This window comes from Vipera ursinii (assembly GCF_947247035.1).
Source record: "Vipera ursinii genome assembly, chromosome: 3".
NCBI classification, from domain to species: domain Eukaryota; kingdom Metazoa; phylum Chordata; class Lepidosauria; order Squamata; family Viperidae; genus Vipera; species Vipera ursinii.
Window position 1 is genome coordinate 167,150,195 of NC_139516.1, and position 23,612 is coordinate 167,173,806.

The window sequence follows — 23,612 nt, forward strand, 5'->3', positions numbered from 1 at the left end:
GCCTAAACTAGCTACTTCTTTTGTTAAAAGTTAATTTACTTCAATTTCATTTTTTAATCATTCAACAATCTATGTTTTTAAAATCTGATCTCAGAAGGTTGTTCATTTTAGCTCTGACTGGATCCTTAATATTGTTTAGCTTTTGAAAATTGATGCTTATGCTTTAACTACTTATATTTTAACTACCTAATCTTTTTTGTTTCCAATTATTTTTAAATTCCTGGTAAATCATGTATGTCACTTCCATCTCAATGCTTGTGGATGTACATCAAAATATTCAAACAACATTTCTAGACATGATCTCATTTTAGAGACACTGAGCCATTTTATAAGATCTTAAAGTGTGTAGGTGTTTATTAACATTTGTAGTTTTTCCCAGTGTTTAAATCAAACTGACAAACATATAATTTTTTGGATAATTGTTCTGTTCATCTAAATGTCTGAATTTCTTTCCAATAAATTAATCTCAGTTATACATAGAAATAAAGCAGTATAAAAGTATAAACCACACTGACCACCAAATGATTTCACTGGATCATGGCCAATTATAAAACATCAAAATTGGGACGACTGCTTTTTGCTATGCATTCTCCCAGGATTTCCTCTAATATCTAATAATAATATTTAATATCTCAGTTTATCTTCAGGTTTCTTTACTGAGCTAGAATATAAACATCCAAACAAAGTGTTGGGTTGCAGTCACCTGCCATTTTATCTTCTAATTATATCTCTCAGATCTAAGTGAGGAATTGGTAGATACACTAATTGCACTTCATACTTTGCAGCATGCTATCTCCAAAAGAATTTTAACAGAAAGATGAATACGTACAAATAAAATAAAATGATGCAGGTAGTCTGGTGAGTGACAAGAAGGTGCTCATAAATACCCTGGGGCTCAGTGAAAAACCATATAGGATAAACTCAATCAGTTGGGAGGGGTGTCTCTGTTTTAGCATCATTTAATGTCTCACAAGGAAATTGCTGGTTCTTTGGTTGTTGAGATACTCATAAACAGACATTTGTAGGAATGAGTCACTTTTTAATTATTGATTCAGCTGTCACTGTCTTGTATCACTCTGTTTAGTCATCTGATCATTACCTATACATTAACAAGGAGAACTATTAGCCAATGATGAAATAACTAATTGCCCAGTGCAGGAAAACTGCGTAAAATTCCTGTACCTTTTCATGATTTTTCTGTAAAAATGAAGCAAGGTTATTTCCTCCTGCCATCACTTTGAAATGAAGATAACTGGGATATGATTGCCTGGAGTCATTCTATGACCCAACCAGGAAGCCCTTGTGCTCACTCTCACTCAGCTCTTTGCTTTCATGTAGCCAAATTTAAAATATACAGCTGAATCCTGGCCATGGTCCTCCCACCCCCATCCCAAAGATTTAGATTCTTTTATTCTGAGTGACATTTAAAGCAGTTTAAGAAAACCAATACAATAATAAAATGTAGTCTATTAACTCTTAAAAAAAGAAATTGGGAGAATAAGATGTGTCATTAAAAACGGTTTGCAGTTAAATGTTTGCATAGAACATCTAATCCTCACTGCTTTAGTTTGATGCTTTCCAGAAAAATTGGAACACGTCTAAACAAATAGGAACTACTGATCTGTACTGATGGTTCATTTGGGTTAGGTGTTCCCCATGTACAACACTGCAATGGAGAAAGAACTGATGATGTTACTAGCATTATGTTTGTGTTATGAAATGTCTTCAAGAAAACAATCAAGCTCAAAGAGCACCAGGGATCCTCATGGAAAAAGCTCTAACCTTGCTATTTTTCAATTGTTAGAGGGTAATGGGCAAATTTGTAACTGGGTAACTTTTTCATTACAACCAAAACAATCCTTCCTTGATTTGCATTACATACAGGTAGTTCTTGACTTGCAACCACAATTAGGACCCAAATTTCTGATGCTAAACAAGGAAGTGTTCAGTGTTACCTTTTTTTGCCATGATTATTAAGCAAATCACTGCAGTTATTCATTGAATCAAGTGGTTGTTAAGAGAATTGTCTTCTCCCATTGACTTTGCTTCTTGGAAGTCGGCTAGGAAGGTCACAAATGGTGATCATGTGACCCCAGGACTCTGCAACTGTCATAAATACATGCCAGTTGCCAAGTGGCTGAATTTGGTCAAGTTACGATGGGTACGCTACAATGGTTTTAAGTGTGAGGATTGGTTGTAAATCACTTTTTTTCAGTGCCACTGTAATTTTGAATAGTTGCTAAACCAACGGTTGTAAGTTGAGGACTAATTCTACTAACTACATGAGATCCAGTTCATATTTTATCCTTCCAATAAAAATATTTTGGTAAAATATTTTATTTGATCTCTTTTCCTTTATTTCTAGTTTACTTTTTAGTAAACTAATTCATTATTTCTAAATCTTTACTTATATCTCCACTAAAATAAACTGTTTACCTGGAAGCAAAATTTTAATTTGATTTTGATTGAGATAAGAAACTTTCTCTCTCTGCATTTAGTACGCTCACTTGTCTACTAGTTATATAACCACAAAAACGTTTGAAAAATCTAATTTGAAACATTATATACTCATAGCCTATGCATGCAAGACAGACATAGATATACCTAAACAGTGGTACAATGTTAAGCCTTTCATTGCTAGCCACACCTCTGTGATATTGCTGCATCTATTATAAATTCTGAATAACTGGTGGATACTGATCATAGAGTAGTACCAACCTATTCTTGTTAAATGTCTTTGTTAGCTGCTGTTGGCCCTAGACTCAGCCATGCATTGTTGCTTAAGAGTACATACGATATAATCTATCCCTTGTTCATATTCAGAAGTTAAGTGAACAATGAGTAGAATTTAATTTAATTTTTTAATTTTTTTTAAATTTTTATTAAATTTATATACCGCCCTTTCCCGAAGGACTCAGGGCAGTTTACAGTGTATTTTAAAATCAAACCAATACAAAATACAAAAGTTAAAAAACAATTTAAAAAGATTAAATTATCCCTAAAAATAAAACCCCAGTTAAAAATCCTCAGTCCTGGCCGGAAAGCTCAAAGAGCCAGGTCTTCAGGTTCCGGTGGAAAGAACGAAGGTCAGGGGCAGTCCTAAGCTCCACGGGCAGCTGGTTCCAGAGGGCAGGCGCACCCACAGAGAAGGCCCTCCCCCTGGGTGTTATCCGCCGGCAATCTTTTACCGGCAGAACCCTGAGAAGACCCTCCCAGTGTGAGCGCACTGGACGAAGGGAACTTGATGCTGGCAGCAGGTGTTCCCTCAAATAACCCGGACCCAAGCCATTTAGGGCTTTATAGGTCATCACCAGCACCTTGAATCTCACCCGGAGGGCAACCGGAAGCCAATGCAGCTCGCGGAGTACAGGTGTTACATGGGAGTATCGGGAAACCCCCATCACAACTCGCGCAGCCGCAATCTGCACCAGTTGAAGCCTCCGAGTGGTCCTCAAGGGCAGCCCCATGTAGAGAGCGTTGCAGTAGTCTAAACGGGAGGTCACGAGCTCATGAGTGACTGTGCGTAGGGCATCTCGGTCCAGGTAGGGTCGCAACTGGCGCACCAGGCGAACCTGGGCAAAAGCCCCCCTGGTCACGGCTCCTATGTGGTCTTCAAAATTGAGCCGTGAATCCAGGAGGATGCCCAAGTTGCGAGCCCTATCAGCGGGGGGTAACACCTCACCCCCCATCGCTAAAGAATATTAATTGATAATGGGATTGACTAAATTCCCATACTTGAAAGTTAACAGTTTTAACTTTTGGAGTTAAACATACCTATCTAGACCAAATAGCACTAAAAATATTCCAAAGAAATTATTGTTTCATATCAACTTATTTCCAACTAGAATTTTGGAATCTTTTGTAAGTAGAAATGCTGATTATCCTCAGTAACTCTTTAGCTTTTAAAATAAGCATTCATCATTTATCATTCATCACTGCAATATTTAAACAATATGTGGATCACAATCACCCAGTGTAAGACTTATTATATGGTCTCCAAGAATACAATCCTTATCCCTCCCTTCTTCCCATCCATTCATTCATCCATCTACTTACCTACCCATCCATCATACCATCTTAGCTCTAAAAGTCCAAAATGATATAATTATTTTATCCTCAGAACAACGACCCTATGAGACTGATAAGCTGACTGAGTGTTTATTAGTTCAAATCATGTTATAAGACTCATGGGTGACTGAGAGACAGAATCTTAAGTCTCTCCATTGTATATCCAACATTTACTCTCTACCACACTGGCTCTTCCAGTTCCTTGAGAAAAGCATTAGTACCTAAATCTTAAGGCAAATGGTAAGTATTGTTGCTATTTCTGCTGTTTGTGTTTCGTGCAACATTGATTCTACTTAGGACTCCATGTGTCTTTATTCCAATAAAGCAAAAATAGATAAAATAATCCCCTGAAATATGCACGACATGTCACACAAAGAAGAACGAACAGACAGACACACACACACTCAAGTGCTTTGGTGATGCACATCCATAAAAATTCATATCATTTTAAATCTTGGAAAAACACAGAATTTCAGTCTTAATTTACAATTGGCAAATTTGTAATTGCAAGCAAATTATAAATGATGATTGGGTTTCCAGTTAGGATGTTTAACAAACTTAAAAATTTCAAGCATAATACTTGTAGGAGCGACAACTGATGAAATATGTCATAAAGTCAGGATACAAGTCTGCGGCTTTTGTACTTGCATTGCTACATTGCACACAGGTTCATAAAGAGAAGAGCTTGAATACAACATTATAAGCCATTTTTGACTTCCTGTAGCGCTGCCGCGCTGAATGGCGGCGTTTTGAAGCCGCCTGATCCTGGGAAGTGTCAAAACGCCTGGAGGCAGCGAAAATCAGCTGCTCTGCGGCACTGGAGCTTCTTCCTCGGGAGAAGAGGGAGGGGCGAGCCTGCCTGGGTAGAGGTAGAGTTCCCCTGTGATTCTCCCAAGTAGTTTGGGGGATAACAGGGTGAACTCCCTCGGAGCCCAGGCTTTCTCCGCTCTCAGGAAGTCTTCGCTCCAAAAGGAGTGGAACAAGACGCGACAACTGCACCTGCTGCTTAGAGGGGATTGTGAGTATTTTGTTCCTTTGGAAAGTAGGCAGAGCAAAGCAGGAAGATCTGTATTTTCAAATTGGATTTCAACTTTAACTCAGTTTCATTATCTTCTTCAAGTTTCAAGTTTGAAATGGAGTAAAAATGGCGCTGGAATGTTTCTCTCCTGTGTGAAGTGACTATGTTTGAAAATTGTTATATTTTGCTACAAAGCAAGAGATACAATTTGCAACTGACTTTATCCAGTATCGGATTTTGTGTACAAATGACTTGTTTTTGCAGAAATGTAGAGAACATATGAAAGAATTTTTTGTTACAATGGAAATGGTTTGGGATGCTAGTAAAGCCTATATGAGAGGGGTTTTGATTTATATGAATAATGCTTATAGGCGTAAGCAAGTGCAAAAACGTTTAGATATTGAGGAAGAGATTAAAATTAAGGAGAAAAAGCTCATTTTGAATCCATTTGATAATAATTTAAAGATCTCAATACATTTATTGAAAGAACAATTTAATATGCTATTGGCTAATCAAGTAGCAACTAATTTGCGTTATGCTAAACACAATACTTTTTGTAATGCCAATAAGCCTGGTAGATGTTTGGCTTATCAATTAAGGAAAAAACAGAAATCACGTACTATAGACAAAATAGAATATAAAGGAAAAGAAGTCTACCAACAAAATTTGATTAAGAGGAGTTTTTTAGATTTTTACTCAAAATTATATTCTAAAGAAAATATACAAGCTTTAGATATAGACAAGTATTTACAGGGAGCTCATTTTCCAAGACTTTCACAAGAACAACAACTTGAGATAAACTGCCCAATTACATCAGAAGAAATTTCTTTAGTTATTAAACAGTTGAAATTGGGCAAGGCTCCGGGAACAGATGGATTAACAGCAATTTACTATAAAAAGTTGTTGCCTGAAATGATTGAACCCTTAAAGACTTTGTTCAATGAAATTCAGACTGGAGGTGTAGTTCCTCCATCATGGAGGACAGCTTTTGTATCGTTGATTCCAAAGGAGGATCAAGACCTTACTCAACCTAAAAATTATAGACCTATATCGCTTTTAAATACAGATTATAAGATTTTTGCTAAAGTATTGGCTAATAGATTAATGCAAGTTTTGAAACAAATGATTCATAGTGATCAATCGGGATTTATATCTGGGAGGTATATGAAATATAATGTAAGACAAATTGTTAACTTGCTTGAATATTTGGATAAGAACAACCAAGTCTCTGCAGCATTGATATTTTTGGATGCAGAGAAAGCCTTTGACCAATTGAATTGGCAATTTTTATTAAGAGTTGTTGAGGAGATGAATTTTGGAGAAGGTTTTCTACATGCTATTAAAGCTATATATCAACAACAAACTGCACAAATTATAGTTAATGGGGGATTAACAGAGACTTTCAAAATTGAAAAAGGTACAAGACAGGGTTGCCCCCTATCACCATTATTGTTTGTTCTAACACTAGAGATTTTATTAATTAAAATTCGAGAGTCCTCTATGATAAAGGGAATCAAAATAAAACAGAATGATTATAGACTGAGAGCTTTTGCTGATGACTTGGTTGTGACAGTATCCCAACCGTTACAGTCGGTTATAGACTTGATGGAAATTATAACTCAGTATGGTAAGGTTTCTGGGTTTAAGGTGAATAGTAATAAGACTAAGATATTATCCAAGAACTTATCTATGAGTATATATTGCGGCCTCAAATGTAAAATTGTATAAGAATAATTATGAAACACTATGGTTGAAGGTACAAAGGGACTTAAATAATTGGAAAAAATTACAATTATCATTACTGGGAAGAATTGCAGTTGTTAAAATGAATGTTCTACCAAAGTTTCTCTTTTTGTTTCAAATGATACCTATATTGAAAAAGGATGCCAACCTTGATCAATGGCAGAAGGGTATTAACTAATTTATTTGGGCGGGGAAAAAACCAAGAGTTAAATTTAAGATTTTACAAGATGCCAGGGAAAGAGGGGGACTCAAGGCGCCGAATTTGAAATTGTACTATGATGCGGTTGCCTTGACCTTGATTAGTGATTGGCTTAATTTAACCAACAAGAGAATACTTCATCTTGAGGGATGGGATTTGGTATATGGATGGCATGCATATTTGCTTTACGATAAGAAGGTGGACAGGGCTTTTAAATCCCACATTCTTAGAAGTGCTTTATTGCGTGTTTGGAAAAAGTATTATTATAAGTTAAATTATAAAATACCGATTTGGGGAATTCCTGGACACGCGATAGAGGGCGTATCTATGGGAGTGAGTATGGATATGGTTTCCTACAAGGAATTATTTAGATTGCAAGGGAATGATTGGCAACTTAAATCATTAGAGGAGTTAAGACAAGAAAATATAAGTTACTCTTGGTTTCAATATACCCAATTGAAAGCTAGGTGGAAGTTAGATCAAAAGGTTGGCATCACAATTACAGATCAAAATTTAGTAAAACAAATTAGAGATTTAAACTGTGCACATATAAAGAGGATATATAATGCTTTAATTGAATTGGATTCAGAAACGGAATTGGTTAAAGACTGTATGATAAAGTGGGCACAAAATATTCAGGAACCAATCTCGTTGGACACCTGGGAGATAATTTGGGTCAGAAATGTTAAATTTACTCAGGCTCAAAACTTAAGAGAAATTTTTTATAAAATGTTTTATAGATGGCATCTGGATCCCAAGAAGTTGTCCAACATGTATCCTAATTTACAGTCTAAATGTTGGAGATGTGATAGTTTAGAAGCTACCTATTTTCACATGTGGTGGACTTGTAGAAACATAAAAGCTTTTTGGATCAAAATTTGGTGGAACATTCAAAAGATTTTTAAGAGAAAGATAAAGTTTTCTCCGCAATTATTTTTATTGGGTATTGTTGTAGATTGTGATGTTAAAGAAACTAATTTGATGTTGAATATGATAACAGCAGCACGGTTACTGGTGGGACAATATTGGAAGAAGGATAGTTTGCCCACTATAGAAGAATGGGTGTTTAAAGTTTCGAATCTTGCAGAAATGTCTAGGATTTCTGCTTATTTGAAAGATCATTCACAGGAAAGATATATTTCAGTTTGGAGGAGATGGATAAATTATATTCAGAACAAATATGGGACTAAAAAGTTCCATTTAGCTTATGAGTAGATTTTAGTGTGATATTGTTATTGGTACTTTGTTTGTAGTTATGTCAAAGGGGAGTTAAAGCACATTATGAATTTGGTTAATTGTATATTATGCATAATTTTTATTTAGAATATGATTATTGTAACTATAATCCTGTATTTAGCTCTGGGAAGTGGGGGGGGAAGTGGGTGGGTTTGGGGTGGGAGGGATTTGGGGATATATTGTAAAATTTTGTTTTTGTAAAACTCTTTAATAAAAAAAACAACAACATTATAAGCCATTTTTCACCATTTTGCTGAAATTATGATTTGCTGCAAATGTCCTTGATTTCAAAGGGATAGATTTTAACTGAAAATTAAAAGAAACAATGCAAGAACAGTTGGTCCATAGAATAGATTATTGGAAACAAGGATTTTTGTTAGACATATTCTAACATACTGAAGAGCAATCTGTTAGATATTATCTAGGTACAGGTGTTCTGAATTGAGCAAGAGACTAGATTACATGGGCTAAAAAGTAATCACAGTCTTTGTGATTATATCTTGCAGCAATACTCTAGCATGTAGCCATGTTTACTTTTTGTCCCAGACAATTCTTTTTCTTACTCTGACTCTTAAATCATTTGAGACCATACATAACATATATTCCTGTACCACATATATATTAGATGTAATATTACATCAGTAAATTACCTTGTGCTTGACTGAAGGTTATGCTAGATGGCTGGGGACTATGGGCACTAAATTCAGAATACCCACTACCATGTTAGCTTTCTCTACTCTCAGAAATTGAATCTCTATTTAATTGCAATGCCCTACCCACTTAAAAGTGTCTATATTTTTATTTTGGTTTCTTTTTAACAAATACTTGGAAAACATAAAGATACTCTTTGTGGCCTCAAACCCATCTTAGATCAGGAAATGACAAACTTTTTTGTCTTCTCCCACCAGACAGACTTCAGGGCTTGTATGATCTACATATTTTTTCTGAAATCCAATACTGCCATAGTAAATCAGAGAGAAACACACAGTAGTCCTGGGAAGAAAATATAGTGTACAGCAAATGAAAATACTTTTTGGCTAAACAATCCATCACATATAACACTGTTCTTTTTTGGTCAAAGTTAATTAAGAGTTAGACAGTATACAAATTGAATAAATAAACATTAAAAGCCAAAAAAAGATTATTCTAATTTTTTGTATGAGATGTTAGACCATGCCTTTATTCACTACATGAACTTTTTAGGATATTGCCACATAATTGCAGTTTAATTCCATCAAAACATATTTTGCTCTATAACTTTGAGATAAAATGTATTTTAAAATTTTATATTTAAAAATGTTTAAAATCAAAATGTAATTGCTTATGTGAATTATTATAAACATTCCAGATTACTAGAGAAATGAAATGGATTTATGAGCGTATGCAAAAGTTGCAAAATCTAAAAATATATAATCTTAAATATTAGACCTCTGTAATTTATTCTACACAATAACACTAGAGTGAATCACAAACACAAATAAAGAATTAAAACAAGTATGAAGGCAAACCAAAAAATTGAGAGTAAACATCATATACAACATTTTGATGCACAGGAATTAATGATGTGCTATCCAGGAAGATATGGATAATTATAAATAGATTTTTAAAAGTAATCTTAAATTGGATTGTAACAATAAAGCCCCACTTGTCAACTCATGAAAATAACCCTCTTTCAGATATGCTAAGGGAAGGAGAATAAGAAAGATACTGGCACAGCAGCTAGTCCAAAATAGTCAACTCTTGCTAACCCCTGCAGGAAACTTTTGCTTATCTATGTACCCTCATACAAATTAAAATTATAAATCAAACTAATCAGTGCCCCAGAACATTAGGGAACCTAAAATGGAACTTTAATTTACATATGGCAGATAATGGTTCGTGTCTGAAATTGTATGTTAAGACCTACCTGGGTAATAGACAGGTGTATGAATAAAAATATATAATTAGGAAATAAATAACAATAGGGAGTTTAAGCCTTATGGAGCCAATCATAATATAATGAATTATAATGAATAGTATGCATAGTATCATAATTAATATAAAAATATGGCCAGAAGTGTCACTGCGTTTTTTTTAAGTGTTTGTCAGCTCCGCACATCTCACTTTGTTTCTCTGCCAGCTGCATAGTAATCTTATCAATGTAACCAAGGTGATTGTCACATGTCCAGCCATGTTATAGTTTCATGCCTAGCACTGCTATTAAGTGCACATGTCTACAAAAGTTTTCTCACTTTACTTTTTTCCTTCTCTTTGTATTCTGTCTGATGAGAAGATGTAGTCAGTTAGGCTTTTTTTATACAGTAGAATATGCCTCGGTTTTGTTTATTTTTACCTGATGTTTACCATGTGTTGTATGAACCACGGTTCATCGCCCTCTGATAGGGAAGTATTAATCAATTTACCCTGGCACGAAGACGCTTAATCTCTGCAATCTGGAAATCTGAGAATGGATCCAAGATATGCAGAGTGGTAAAAGTTTAATGTGTCCCCAAGTCTTTGTTTTTAAAATGACACTCCTATGCCCCAGGGAAGACGAAAAACAAAGAGGGAACAATGAATATTGCTAAGCACATTGATTTGTGCCTGAACCAAGATTAAGATGTAGCAATGCATAGTTATAGATTTGGATTAAGGCACTTTTCCTTTAATACAATTTCAACCATAATTTACAAATTCATTCAATAAGGCTTAGTGTATCACAGAAATTAGTCCAAAAGAACTTGAGCAAAATGGCAGACTAAATTCAAGTACAATACTTCATACAGATATGCATATGTATAAAGATAAACCACAAGGGTGCTCCTACTGCCACACCTTGCTTGTAAATCAGGAGGATGTAAGTCTTAGGTTGCCTGGAGTTGTGGCATCTACTAACCCTTTTCCTAAAGTCAGCCATCTCTTATTGATGCATTTATGTCTTCCTTAGTTCCTCCTGCAAAATGTTCCCTAAACAATTATGGGTGACTTATGAGTCTGGTAAATCCTTTTCATACACTCTTGACTATAACAAACACAACCACACTATCATGCTGATTTGATATTTTGTCCCTGTAATATTCATTTGCTGTTTTTACCCAGCTGTTATGTTAACAGACAACACACAATACTATAACAATGAGATTGCATTCAAGAAACCAACCACTTTCCACCCACAATCAGCAACAGCTGTGCTCAATAAAAGTAACAGTTTGCAAGTAGTCACTAGAGAATACTCCTTCAACACTTACGCCTATTGCAAATTTTGCAAAAGCTCTTAGGATTTTGAGGCAGCATATACCGCTCTTTAACATTTTATAAATCTGTATCACCTTTAAAAAGCCCTACCAGTGCATTTCTACAATCCACTTAGGAAAATAATAACTTTTTTGATGATTTTTCCAGGATCTCCATGTTTTTCATTCTTGGTCTTAATTACACTGAAGATCCAAAACTAACACAATTCTGTATATGAATGAAAACCAGAACATTTCACTAGAAGCAGTGATAAATATATGTCAAAATCTTTTTTTATATAAGCAAGCAGGAATTTCTAGAACATGCTTGTGCAATTAGGTAATGAAAAAGAGCTTCATATGATTACAACAGTTCCTTCATGCTGACAAGAAGAAAAATTGCAGGAACATTCTTAAATAACTTTGGAAATTAAATTGAGGTTTTTAAAATAGGCATAATACAATTTATTTAAGCAGAATTGTTACAAAATTTAAAGCAGATCAGAACCTGAATTTCCTTTAAAATGTTAAAATTTATGATTCCCATGTGATCCCTTTTATAGCTAAATTGCTTCTGATGCTTTTTCCTGATGGCAATCAAGCAAACTTCTTGGGATTATCCCTTCTTACCCAAACTAGAATAAAGAAAATTGATGCACTATTGTTATTTATCACTATATTTCCAAAATATAGTTCCAAAAAAAAATCTGTATTAACAACTACAGTAGTTGAATTTTCTCAACCAAAGCCTTTCTAAATCTAAAACTTTATTTATTCTACTTGCTTCAATTGGTTTTTTTCATCTCAGTCCCCACTTGATGTGTCAAGACTGCAACTCTAAAATCTGTGCAGCTGGGAATTGTGGGAGCTGTAGTCCCAACATGTTTTTACTTAAACAGGTCAGGGAAAGTAGACTTAGATTTCTCCTTTCAAATGTTAAACAAGGCTGTGTTATAGCACACATTCCCCCCAAAAGTATATCTTTGATTGTTCTTTTTAAAAGTTATCCTTGGGCTAAAACTCCTTTAAAATTCTTATATTGCTATCAATGTAGGCCACATATGCATGTTAATTTTAATCAGGATTCCCCACATATCATTTTTCCCCCCCCTCAGGTCTTCTGTGATTTTTTAAATTTATACGTGTCCTATTTAAAGCATGATAACCAAAGGTGGACATGAAATGTCAGCTGAGCCTTATTATGCTGTTTGTGTCGTATTTTAAATGTGCAAGAGAACTGAATTCTCAGAGTAATTATATGAAAACTATACTAAACAAAAAGTATTTTTTTCCCTTAGGACAAAATATGGTATTGCCATCACTGATTTCCTGTCTTAACATTTTTTTCCTTGGACTCTTAAAATATCAACTGTTGTTTTTAGATTAGCGTCCAAAATGGAATTACTTTGGGACATCTTCTGTATGTAAAGGAAAAACATGAAATCTTGCAATATATATTCTCTATGGAAGAGCTATTGAAGAAATAATAGTAAAGTTAATAAAGTATAAATCAGCATATCATAAATTATTGCTTCTATGATTATCAATTGTTGAGATGAAACCAGAGGGAGACACTGCTTTTCTACTGGAAAAAAGTTCATGATATCCAATGTAGCGTGTTATAGGATAGGTACACCTGGTACACACACAGTGTTAATATATATTAGAATAAAGATATCCTTTATTGGAATAAAGGAAATGCATGTTGCTTTTGCCTAGTTTAGCACAATTCAGCAGCCTATTTGAAAGCATACAGTTGTTTGAAGGTATTAGGTAAAACTTTATTATGGTAAGATGGGACAGAAAACACAATATTTCATCCACTGTAACAGATTTGTCAATGTTTTACAAGCTCATGAGGTTGTGCTTTAAAAGCAACAACCTGTAGACAGTAGCAAGTGATAGGATTCCCAATGAAAAACTTCATCTACTGCCCTGCAGGTAAGCTAGCTGCTAAATGCACAAGTGTACAGTATAGGTCAAGAGGTCAACTTCACTGCAGCACCAAAAGCCTTCAATGCTATCTTCAGGATCTGAAATCTTTAAATTCAAATATCCAAATCTTACAATATTGTATACTTCATTAGATTGTGGTATTGGTATATAAAATTGGGAAGATTTCAAGTGAGAAAGCCAAAATTTTGCAATTTCTCTCAAGAATTTGGGTTTATGTAAATAAAGGGTTTATGTAAATATCTACATAAATACAAGCACAGAAATAAATCATTTTTAATTGTTGAAGTACTCTTCTGGCACATGCACATTTGTACGTGATCAAGCAACGTGTGTCCTGCCTGAAAATATAGTCTACTTTGGACTGTGTCACTATATTCTACAGAGCTGGCAATCCTACACCCTTCATTCCCATCAAGCATCTTCTATGATTAAACTCCTTGTTTGTAATCAAGCACAGACATGGTAAAAGGAAACCATTTCCCACTATTCCATAATATTTGTATACCTTAGCAGAGCACTTAAATTCTTATTGGCGAGTTAAAGAAATTAGTATAACTAAAAATAGACTGTTCTAAGTAAGCTCCTGTCTAAAAGCTTTAGAAGAGTTGAAAAATAAAGCTACGTGTAAGCCAAATTTAGACAATACAATGTCTATCACATTGTTTTTCCTGGCTGTGACTGTATCTTATTTTCCCCTACAGTTATCATCTTTAAGGCTCTCAGCTGGATAGGTATGCATGGGTAGAGTGGGAGGGGGAGGAGATTCATGGAGCAAGACTCAAAATGACTGGGTATAGTCCACAGGCCATATGTTTCCTGCCCCTGGTAAACAAAAGGAAAGTTAAAGCAAGTTAAAGGCTAAATAATGTACATTTAAGTGTGCTTGGGAATGCCCCTTTGGCAATTCTAATTTGTGTTAGTGATTATGATAATAGAAAAAGGCCACAGCATTTATTGCAAATTAATTAATCTGGAATAAGTGTGTGATCTTATTACTTCCCCATGGGATCCCCAGATTTGTAAAAAAAAATTGTTACAGATTATTCTGCAAGAAATGTTAATCATCCAACGCTTAGCATAATATTCTGGCAAATCCTACCTGTACAGCCCAAATACACACACACACACAAACATATATACAAACACACAGAGACTGAGTTATAATAAAAAGACTAATTTACCCTTTAGCAAAAGTAGGTGTTGCACTGTGGCATTTCTTTTTAATCAAAGTAGAGCAAGACAGGGAACAATTAATGTCAACAACATAATTTACAAAAATAGCCCTCCTGCTCTGTTGCTCACAAATATTTTCAAAAAACAGTGCTCTGCATGCCAATGCTTTGGCTTAGTGTAGTTTACTTTTATGTCATTAACACTCTGTGCCGTAAGCGTAACTCAGAGCTAGGGATTCCAACTCAAAATGAACCTCAGTTAAGATTCCAGCTCTCAGTTGTGTTGGCACAAAGATTATTCTCTTCAGTGATAAAGAAGACAATATCCTAGGGAGACTGGAATTAGTCCTACTCTGTGCCATTGAAGCCAAAACACAAGACTTATCAAAAAGCAAGTAATTGCTAGCTAGCTAATGGCTAGGGAAGATTCAATACATATTCGGGCTAAGTATATATCTTGGTAAACAACTAGCAAAAAAAGAAAACAAAGGAAGGAAGGAAGAAAAAAGGTGGTCACATATATTTTTACCAAAGGGAGGGGGAAGAGAGCAAGAGCAGGGAGAGAGAAAGAGAGAGAGAGAGAGAGAGAGAGAGAGAGAGAGAGAGAGAGAGAGAAATTACCTCTTCTGATTGTGATGGACTGATTCTGGGCATTGGTGATACTTGTGGTGTTTTCAAATGTGTATTATTGCTGTCTGGAACAAGTTCTCTATGGACTGACTGGATGTGGTTCTGAAGTTCACTTTCTGATTCAAATTTTACGTTGCAACTTGAACAGCGAGTCTTCAGTCCTCCTTTGCTTTTGTTCTCAGAGGAACTCAGGTTCTCATTCTGGCCCATGCCTTGTCTACTACTGCTTGAAGGTATGTTGATTCCAGGGCTACCACTTTTGCTGAGATTAACACAAGCGGCACACAGACCATATGGTAAGCCGTTAATGTCAAGTTTTACCAACTCCTGCTTTGAGCGAAATTCTTTCAGGCAAGAAGCACATTTGTACAATTTCTGAAGATGCTGTATTCGCCCTGTAGACTGCACTGCAGCACTGGTGCCCGTCTTTTGCATGTGGAACGTCCCGTGGATCTTCAGCTCCAAAGTAGAAGTCACTGTCTGCATGCAAACCACACATCGGAATCCTGTTAAGGAGTTTCGCAAGTCAGGATGCATCTGACAATGCTCCAAGAATTCTTCCTCACTCTGGAGTGGCATTTTGCAAATCCTGCAGTTTCCCGTATCAAGGCTCTTACTGTGTGTGACCTTATGTTCTGTGAGAGTCAGAAGTGAAGGGAATCTCTCACCACATATTGGGCACATATAGTGTTTCACTGGACCCAAATGTGTCTGCATATGTTCACGAAGCCCATTTTCAGAGAAAAATGTTCGTGAGCACACATTACATTTGTAGTTCCCTTTTATGAGCTCTGCCTTTTTCTTTATTATGGCACTTTCCCCAGGTCGGATATTGTGATCCCGAAGTTGGTGGTTTTGCAAGAGAGACTCCATTGTGTAGGCTGCTCCACAAATGTCACAACCATACATTGGTTCAGATGTATCAACATCTTCTTCACTTCCATCATGGCTGTTGTGGGATTCCTGGCTGTTTGTCAGCAATGTCTGTAGCTCTACTTCTTCCTTCTGAACTGGTTCAGATGCTCCATTGGTTCCACAATTGGGAGTTTTTGTTTCAAAAACGCAATGTTTCTCCCTCAAGTGTTTTTCCAGCAATATGATAGCATGAAATGCTTTGCTGCAGAACTTGCAGTTGTATTTTTTGCTGTGTGTTGTGATGTGGCACTGGAGTTCCACTTCAGTACCAAAAGACTCACCACAAAAAATACACTTGTGTACTTTGCCTTGATTCTCCAGATGATTGTGCTTAACGTGGAGCTGCAAGTCTGTCTCATTACGGAAATCCCAGTTGCAAGACGTACACCTATACACTTTCTTCTCATTGCTATGCTTCACAGCCAGATGAAGCTGAATGGAAACTTTTGAATCAAAGACCTCTTGACACAATGTACAACGGAAAAACACAAAGGTGTGCATGTCAAGCAAGTGCTTTTGCAAATCATCCACTGAAGTAAACTGTTTATCGCAGCTTTCACAGATGTAGTATGTGGAAGTTATCATGAAATGGATGGTCACATGCTTCAACAGGGACTCCTGGTTTGGAAACTCCTTATTGCACTGAGGGCAAGTCAATTTGGGCAGGACAGTGTCAAGATGTGTTTTTAAATGAGTCTGAAAACCATCCAGGGAGGTGTATTTAGCACCACACTGATTGCAGATGTACTCACCAGCAGGGCGCGGAGGAACACCACCAACAGCCTGCATCATCTTTAATGATGCCTGTTCTATAGTAACTGGAGATAAAGGGCTCATGGCTCTAGATTTCTTCCCATTATGGATGTAATTTAATGCTAATGGAATGTTCTTATGATTCTCCTTTATATGCTTATTCAGTTTAAGAACACTATTAAATATTGGAGAATTTGTGCAGTAAGAGCAAGAATATACTTCAACGACAGGGTCTTTAGGGGTGCCTAAGACAGGAGAACCAAAACGAGAACTGCTAAGATCACAATGGACTTGTCTAATATGCTCTTCCAAAGAAGAATCAGTAAGAAACCCCATATAACAATGAGGACAAAAGAACGCATTACTGTCTTTAGCAGCTGGATTTCCAAATCCATGAGTACATCGAATGTGTTCCTGAAGGGAGTTGAGGTCATTGAAAACTTCTGAGCAGAAGTTACACTGGTAGATCATAGCAGGCATGGTAGAAACTATCAGTGCAGGATCTGGCGCTTCATGTATTTGTTTCAGATGCTCATTTAGGTTGTAAAGTGAAGGTAACACTTCTAAACAATACTGACAAATATGGGCTTGTTCAGGTTTATCTAAATGCATAGTTTTCAAATGTATTTGCAGTACTGCAAGGCTTGAAAATAACTGCTTGTTGCAATAAATGCAACTATAAGCCACCTTGGCTTGTTTATTTGAAGGCCCAGTGATATCTGCCACCTGCTGGGCTGTCCGTTTTCTTCCACGTCCTTTTGTGATTGGGGGAACTGCTTCAACCATAGTTGAACTGTCTACTGAGAGATTTGAATCTGGAGTAGTGCTAGAGACTGAGGTGTAACCAACTGTCACTAAAGAGGGGCTGTTACTATGGTTGCATGATTCTGGCTGCTGGTGACTATCCATGTGGCTATATAGCTCTTCGACAGTATGGAAGTTCTCTGAGCAAATACTGCACATATGTTTCTTTTCCACTCCATTATGAGCCTGCTCCATGTGATTTACTAGTGAACTTTCCTCTACAAAGAGTTCGTGACAGTAAACACACTGAAGAGCAGCTCGGTCTTCATTTGGGGAACACTCTGGGTGGCATTCTGCTATGTGTTTCTGAAGATCTTCTGGAAAATCGAAACCTTCTTCACACTGACTGCATTTCTGAGTGTCCTTCATTTTCCATTCCTCCATCCGGGAGGCAGACTGAGAACTATCTTTGTTCCTCTCATGAACTTGCATGTGTCCATGAAGTGAACTAGAAGAGAGAAATCCACGCCGGCAAATGGCACATTTATATGGCTTGTTAGAGGTATGAGTCTTCAAATGAATTTTAAGGTGATCACTTCTTGAAAATGCTGCATCACATTCGCTACAGTGGTACTTCTTATCTCCTGTGTGAAGTTTAATATGACGATCTCGGCTCCGCTTATGTTTGAAGAGGCGGCTGCAATAGGTGCACTTGAAAGGGAGCTTGTCGCTGTGACTTTGCTCGTGGTGCTTTAAATAGCTGAGGCGGCTAAAAGACTTGTCACAAAACTGGCATGGGTAGGGCAATCCTGGGCCACCTTCTTCTTCACCAAAGTCACAACCATCTCCATGGCTTGGGGAAGTCTGATCTTTACTAGAGGGTGAAGAAGCTGGCCATGAGCAGGAAGGATCATCTTCAATATCTACTCCATCTGAAAAAGGAAGAAAGGGGAAAGGAAAGGGAAACATGTTTAAAGGTTTCTTGTTCAGACAACGTTTAACATCAGTACATGTGCACTTAATCAGAGATTAATTGATAAAGATGTAGTGGTGCATAACACGGATGTGATACATTTTCACTCCCATATCCATTTGCATCTTATATACTACTATTTTAAATCAGATTACCAAGCTGAGAATAATTATAAAGAATCTCTTCTTTATTTTTTTATCATTTAGTTACTTAAGGTATATTATATATAGTCAACATTATTAAAATGCAGATTTTAGAATATTTAAAGTTTTTTTTTGTATTCTCTAAGAAATAATTTGCAAAACATGAAAGTATATGAAAAGTTCGTTGTATAATTATATATATATTTAAAAATGAAGTTAATTTAGGTGTAAAACTCTTAATTGTAAAAGAGTTTATAGAATTTCCTAGGTTTCAAAGAGACACATAGGAATTAGTTTCAAATGCAACATGGTTTGCTACAGCAAACCATGGTACAGCAATTTTGATGTATAGAAAGCAACATCAGCAAACACACTGGTAAATATTTCTTCAAAGTTGGAAAACAAATACTACTTCATCAAACATTTCTTTGAGCATCAAAAATCAAGAGTCTTCATACTTATCATTTTTAAATGAAATGAACCCATATCAAAATATAATGTTTTTTAATACAAAAGGCAGCCCAAACAGGTACAGATACAAGTCTGTGCTTTTTATATATATAAAAGGAAGAAAGGTGGAAAAAATGATCAGAAAGGAGCAATTACTTTCAGCACTCTGGGATCTTAAAGAAAATGAATCATTTGAAAGGGAAATTTACTAGGAGATTTACTAGGCCGAGCCCAAGGGACGGGTCAAGTGGTCATCAGTTTGGAGTGTCCCGGCGCCCACAAGTAGTCTAAATCCAGCCCTGCTTGAATTCCATTGACTCTTATCTACTGCCAATTTCCTAAATTTACATATTTCCATATTCTTGTTTAGAGTTAACTTGGAATAAACTTGTACTCATTTTGGACCTAATCCTGGCTCCCAATTTCTTGTGCTTGACAGGAAAGGAAGAAGAAATAAAAGGAAACTTATCTTGAACTCCTAGCAGTTTACAATACAGAGAAGTAGCCTAGTACCCTCCATACATTTTGAATTCCCATAAAATCCAGATACCATAGACTACAAGCAGTTATTATGGATAGTAACATCTGGAAGCACCAGGTCATCAACTCTTTCCCCTACTCGGCATTAGACTGGAATAGGACAACTATCTGGTCTGCAGCGTTTTAATAATATATAGCATTGTGAGAAATTTCAAGACACTCAGGTAAGAAAACAGTTAATTTTCTCCTCTTCTCATGTATATACACAGGTAAGAAAACAGTGAATTTTCTCCTCTTCTCATGTATACATAAAATTTTAGCTTTCTTTGAGCTCCTTTTCCAGGCTGTCTAGGCCTTTCTTAAAAGGCACTTCTAAAGCAGTATTTGTGTTCAATTTGGTAGTTACTAAGAAGCAACAGAATGAATGTATGTCTAATAATAAATGAATAGGTATTAGATTTATGGAGTCATCTCAGGTTAAGTGAAAACAGTGAATTGCACAAAAGCGTAATTCTTCCGTATGTTTTGTACTTTTAAAGTTCAAGAGGTTGCCCACCATTTCTTCCTTTCTGCAAAAAACCACAGTGGCTTAACTTCCTTAATAAAACAGAGCCGAACATTTAGATGATCATAGACAAAGCAACTTGAAAAAAACCCTGGGAAACAGGAACAAATGATAAATTATTATGATAAAAGCTGAAAGATTTATAAGTAACAAAAGAAAACACAAGCAAGAACACAAATCAGTTAGTAACTTTCAACTATTTAGCCATTATGCTAAGTCATTTATGGAATTCAGACTTAACCTATAGAATAAATACCATAGTCACTGGTTTTTCCAGTTGATGTGATCAAATAGAAGTCTAGTGTTGAATTTTACTTCCCGCTGACTGCAGAATTTCCGAAGAATTTTATAGCTTGTGGCTTGTTTTGCTGAATGCTGCCATAAGGACCATTCTTGTAAGGTCTTTACCTTACCTCTGCTATGCTAGCAGAATATTGTACACTTGTACCAGAGAATTGTTTGTGGAACTACCCACAAATAGTACAATACATAACACCATATTCTATGAAGTCTTGAACCAATTTCTTAATAAAGATAAGATTGTTCCCAAGTACGGATTTAAAGACAATTTATCTCAAAGTTTAAGATCCAATTTGCTACATTAAATTGAGACCTAATAGTATTGCAGACTAATTCTGCCCGTAGTCTGGAGTTCAATCCTGACCAGGTTGGTTTTCTGAGGTTGGTAAAATAAGGAACCAGATTGTTGGAAGCAATATGCTGTCATTGTAAACTACCCAGAAAGTACTGTAATGAATTATGGGGCAGTATATAAGTCTAAGTGCTATAGCTATTAAAATGAATGTCACAGTATTAAATTGTACTCTGTTTTAAAGTTCGAATTACAGCTACTTGCAGCTCAATTGTACTGGTAAAGTTCCCCCCCACACAAAATTACTGGATTTTTTTTAAAATAAATAAATGCAAGCTATCAGATACATTTTGGCTTGTGCATTATCTTATACGTCATGAGACTCAGGAGATGGACCTTTTCTGTTACTACACCTGTCTTCTGGAACAGCATTCCCCAGTGATATGTACGGTTCCTACCCCACTTTCATTTGAAAGGTAATTAAGAAAATGTTTTTTTTTTCTCCCAAGCCTTGGATTAGGGTGACTGTGAGGCTCTTGTAGAATTTTGTCCATTGAGCCAGTTGTTTCTTTTTTCTGCTTTATTATAAGGTTTTCTCTATTGATTTTATGGCACATCAATCAATCAACCAAGTCTCCTGATTATATGTGGTGTAAAAATGCTTGTGTATATAAAAAAAACACCTCATAGCTGAAATAACATCACATATTTTATTATATTTGATAGTTAATATTATCAATGTTTTTTTAACGTGTTCATTGACTAAAAGGAAAAGAAGAAAGACTGTCTAAATTCTGGGGAAACAATTCATAAACGAGGACTACAACAATACTAATTTCCGTAAAAACCTACGTTCTCTTAATACAAATTGCCATTTCAGCTTATAGAAACATTCCAACACTGCTTTCTTTAAAGTAATAACATTTTACTCAATTCTGAACCTTTTGTTTATCCACAGGAAACAGATGAGGATTTGTCCCTTTCCTGCATCTCAAAACCGACAACACCACCATCTCATTATCAATGCCAGACAGCAGCCAACTAACTCTGAGAAAACAATCAACCCCATTCCTGGATCTTTGCCCACTGCAACAATACTTTTAACTCAACTTAAGCTCTCCACAGTTTCTGTCTTCTTCTTTAGTACTCTGAAAAGGCTTTCCTTAGAATATGCCTGAGCCCTGACAGAATCTCTAAATTATCCCATAAACAATGTCTGGAACTCTACAGAAAACAAATACCTGGAGGAAGATTCAATTTAAAATCCAATACATGTGAATATAAATGAAGCAGAAAAAAATATGTTTATTTCATTTGTGCATATGTTTCTGCTTTATTTGCAATTTTTAAAGATAGGGAAATCAGGGTCAGGTACTAAGTAAAGTTGTGGGCAGAAACATTTTGAGGGAATATTTATTTTTATTTTATTTTATTTTTAATTCCATTTATATCCCGCCCTTCTCCGAAGACTCAGGGCGGCTTACAAGCTTAGCAGTAGCCTTCATTCTATGTATATGCCTGCTTATTAGGGCTTTCACACACACCCCAAGCGGCATTATTACAAAGTCAGCTTAATTGCCCCCAACAATCTGGGTCCTCATTTTACCTACCTCGGAAGGATGGAAGGCTGAGTCAACCTTGAGCCTGGTGGGATGCGAACCTGCACTAATTGCAGGCAGCTGGTGTTACTTAAGGAGGCATTAGCCCACTGCTCCACCAAGGCTCTTAATATGAAAATGTTGGAGGACAATATGGGTCAAAAAATAAACAATAATGGAACAGATGCCTCAGGTTACAGCCTGAGAGAAAAGAGGGACAAACCCACAGAGAACTCTGGAGGTTTTATAAACATTTGGACAAGAACCATTATGGTTATTGTTTGGGGCACCAGAACTCCATAGAAAACAGATACATTCTCTTTGGTGGTACTTCAAATACAAACTGTCCATAAAATATGTTGCCCAATTTTAAGAACACGAGGCTACATTATCTCTTAATTTAAAAAGAAAAAACATAGGAACTAACAATGTAAATGTTGGTATGGAAAAATCTGCCTCTCTCAGCTACATATACAGAGAAAGATTTTGTATATATAGTACTAATCCAGTACTCCTCCAGATGCCTGGTACTTTTCATTTAACATGCTGAATAAATGATTCTACTTTTTAATGATCCTTATTTCTTGGATATTTATAGTTATTTGGGTTTTGTTACACAAACTGATTAGTAAATCATTTATATAAGTATATAAATACATAAATAATGTGTGCCATTTAGGAATTCTGGGATTCCTCACCATATCATTTGCCAGGTCTTTCTCTTTTCAGAAAGGGATTGGAAAAGGACTAGTTTGAAATAGTTCTTCCTGGAATTTTTACTTGCTCCAAGCATAACCTAACTAGAAGAGTATGGAAACCTCCATGCAATGGCAAAGAATGTGTCTGTATGTGCATGAGCATTACAAAATCAATAGGGCAGCTGCAATCCTGTAATCAGAACTCCTCCCTTTTACAAATGTTGTTGTTGTTAGTTGCGAAGTCGTGTCCGACCCATCGCGACCCTATGGACAATGTTCCTCCAGGCCTTCCTGTCCTCTACCATCTTCTGGAGTCCATCTAAGCTCACGCCTACTGCTTCAGTGACTCCATCCAGCCACCTCATTCTCTGTCGTCCCCTTCTTCTATTGCCCTCAATCTTTCCCAGCATTAGGCTCTTCTCCAGTGAGTATATTTACAAATATTTACAAATATTGTCCATAAAAGG

The 23,612-nt window shown here is 36.1% G+C and overlaps 1 protein-coding gene across 1 annotated transcript in view; it reads right to left on the bottom strand.

Moving 5' to 3' along the window:
* Positions 1-23,612, bottom strand: part of ZNF521 (zinc finger protein 521) — a 322,613-nt gene that overhangs the window by 182,391 nt on the left and 116,610 nt on the right. Inside the window, exon 3 of the mRNA XM_083359975.1 lies at positions 15,226-18,578. Within this exon, the coding sequence (XP_083216101.1) occupies positions 15,226-18,578 (3,353 nt within the window). The remainder of the gene's footprint in view (positions 1-15,225; positions 18,579-23,612) is intronic.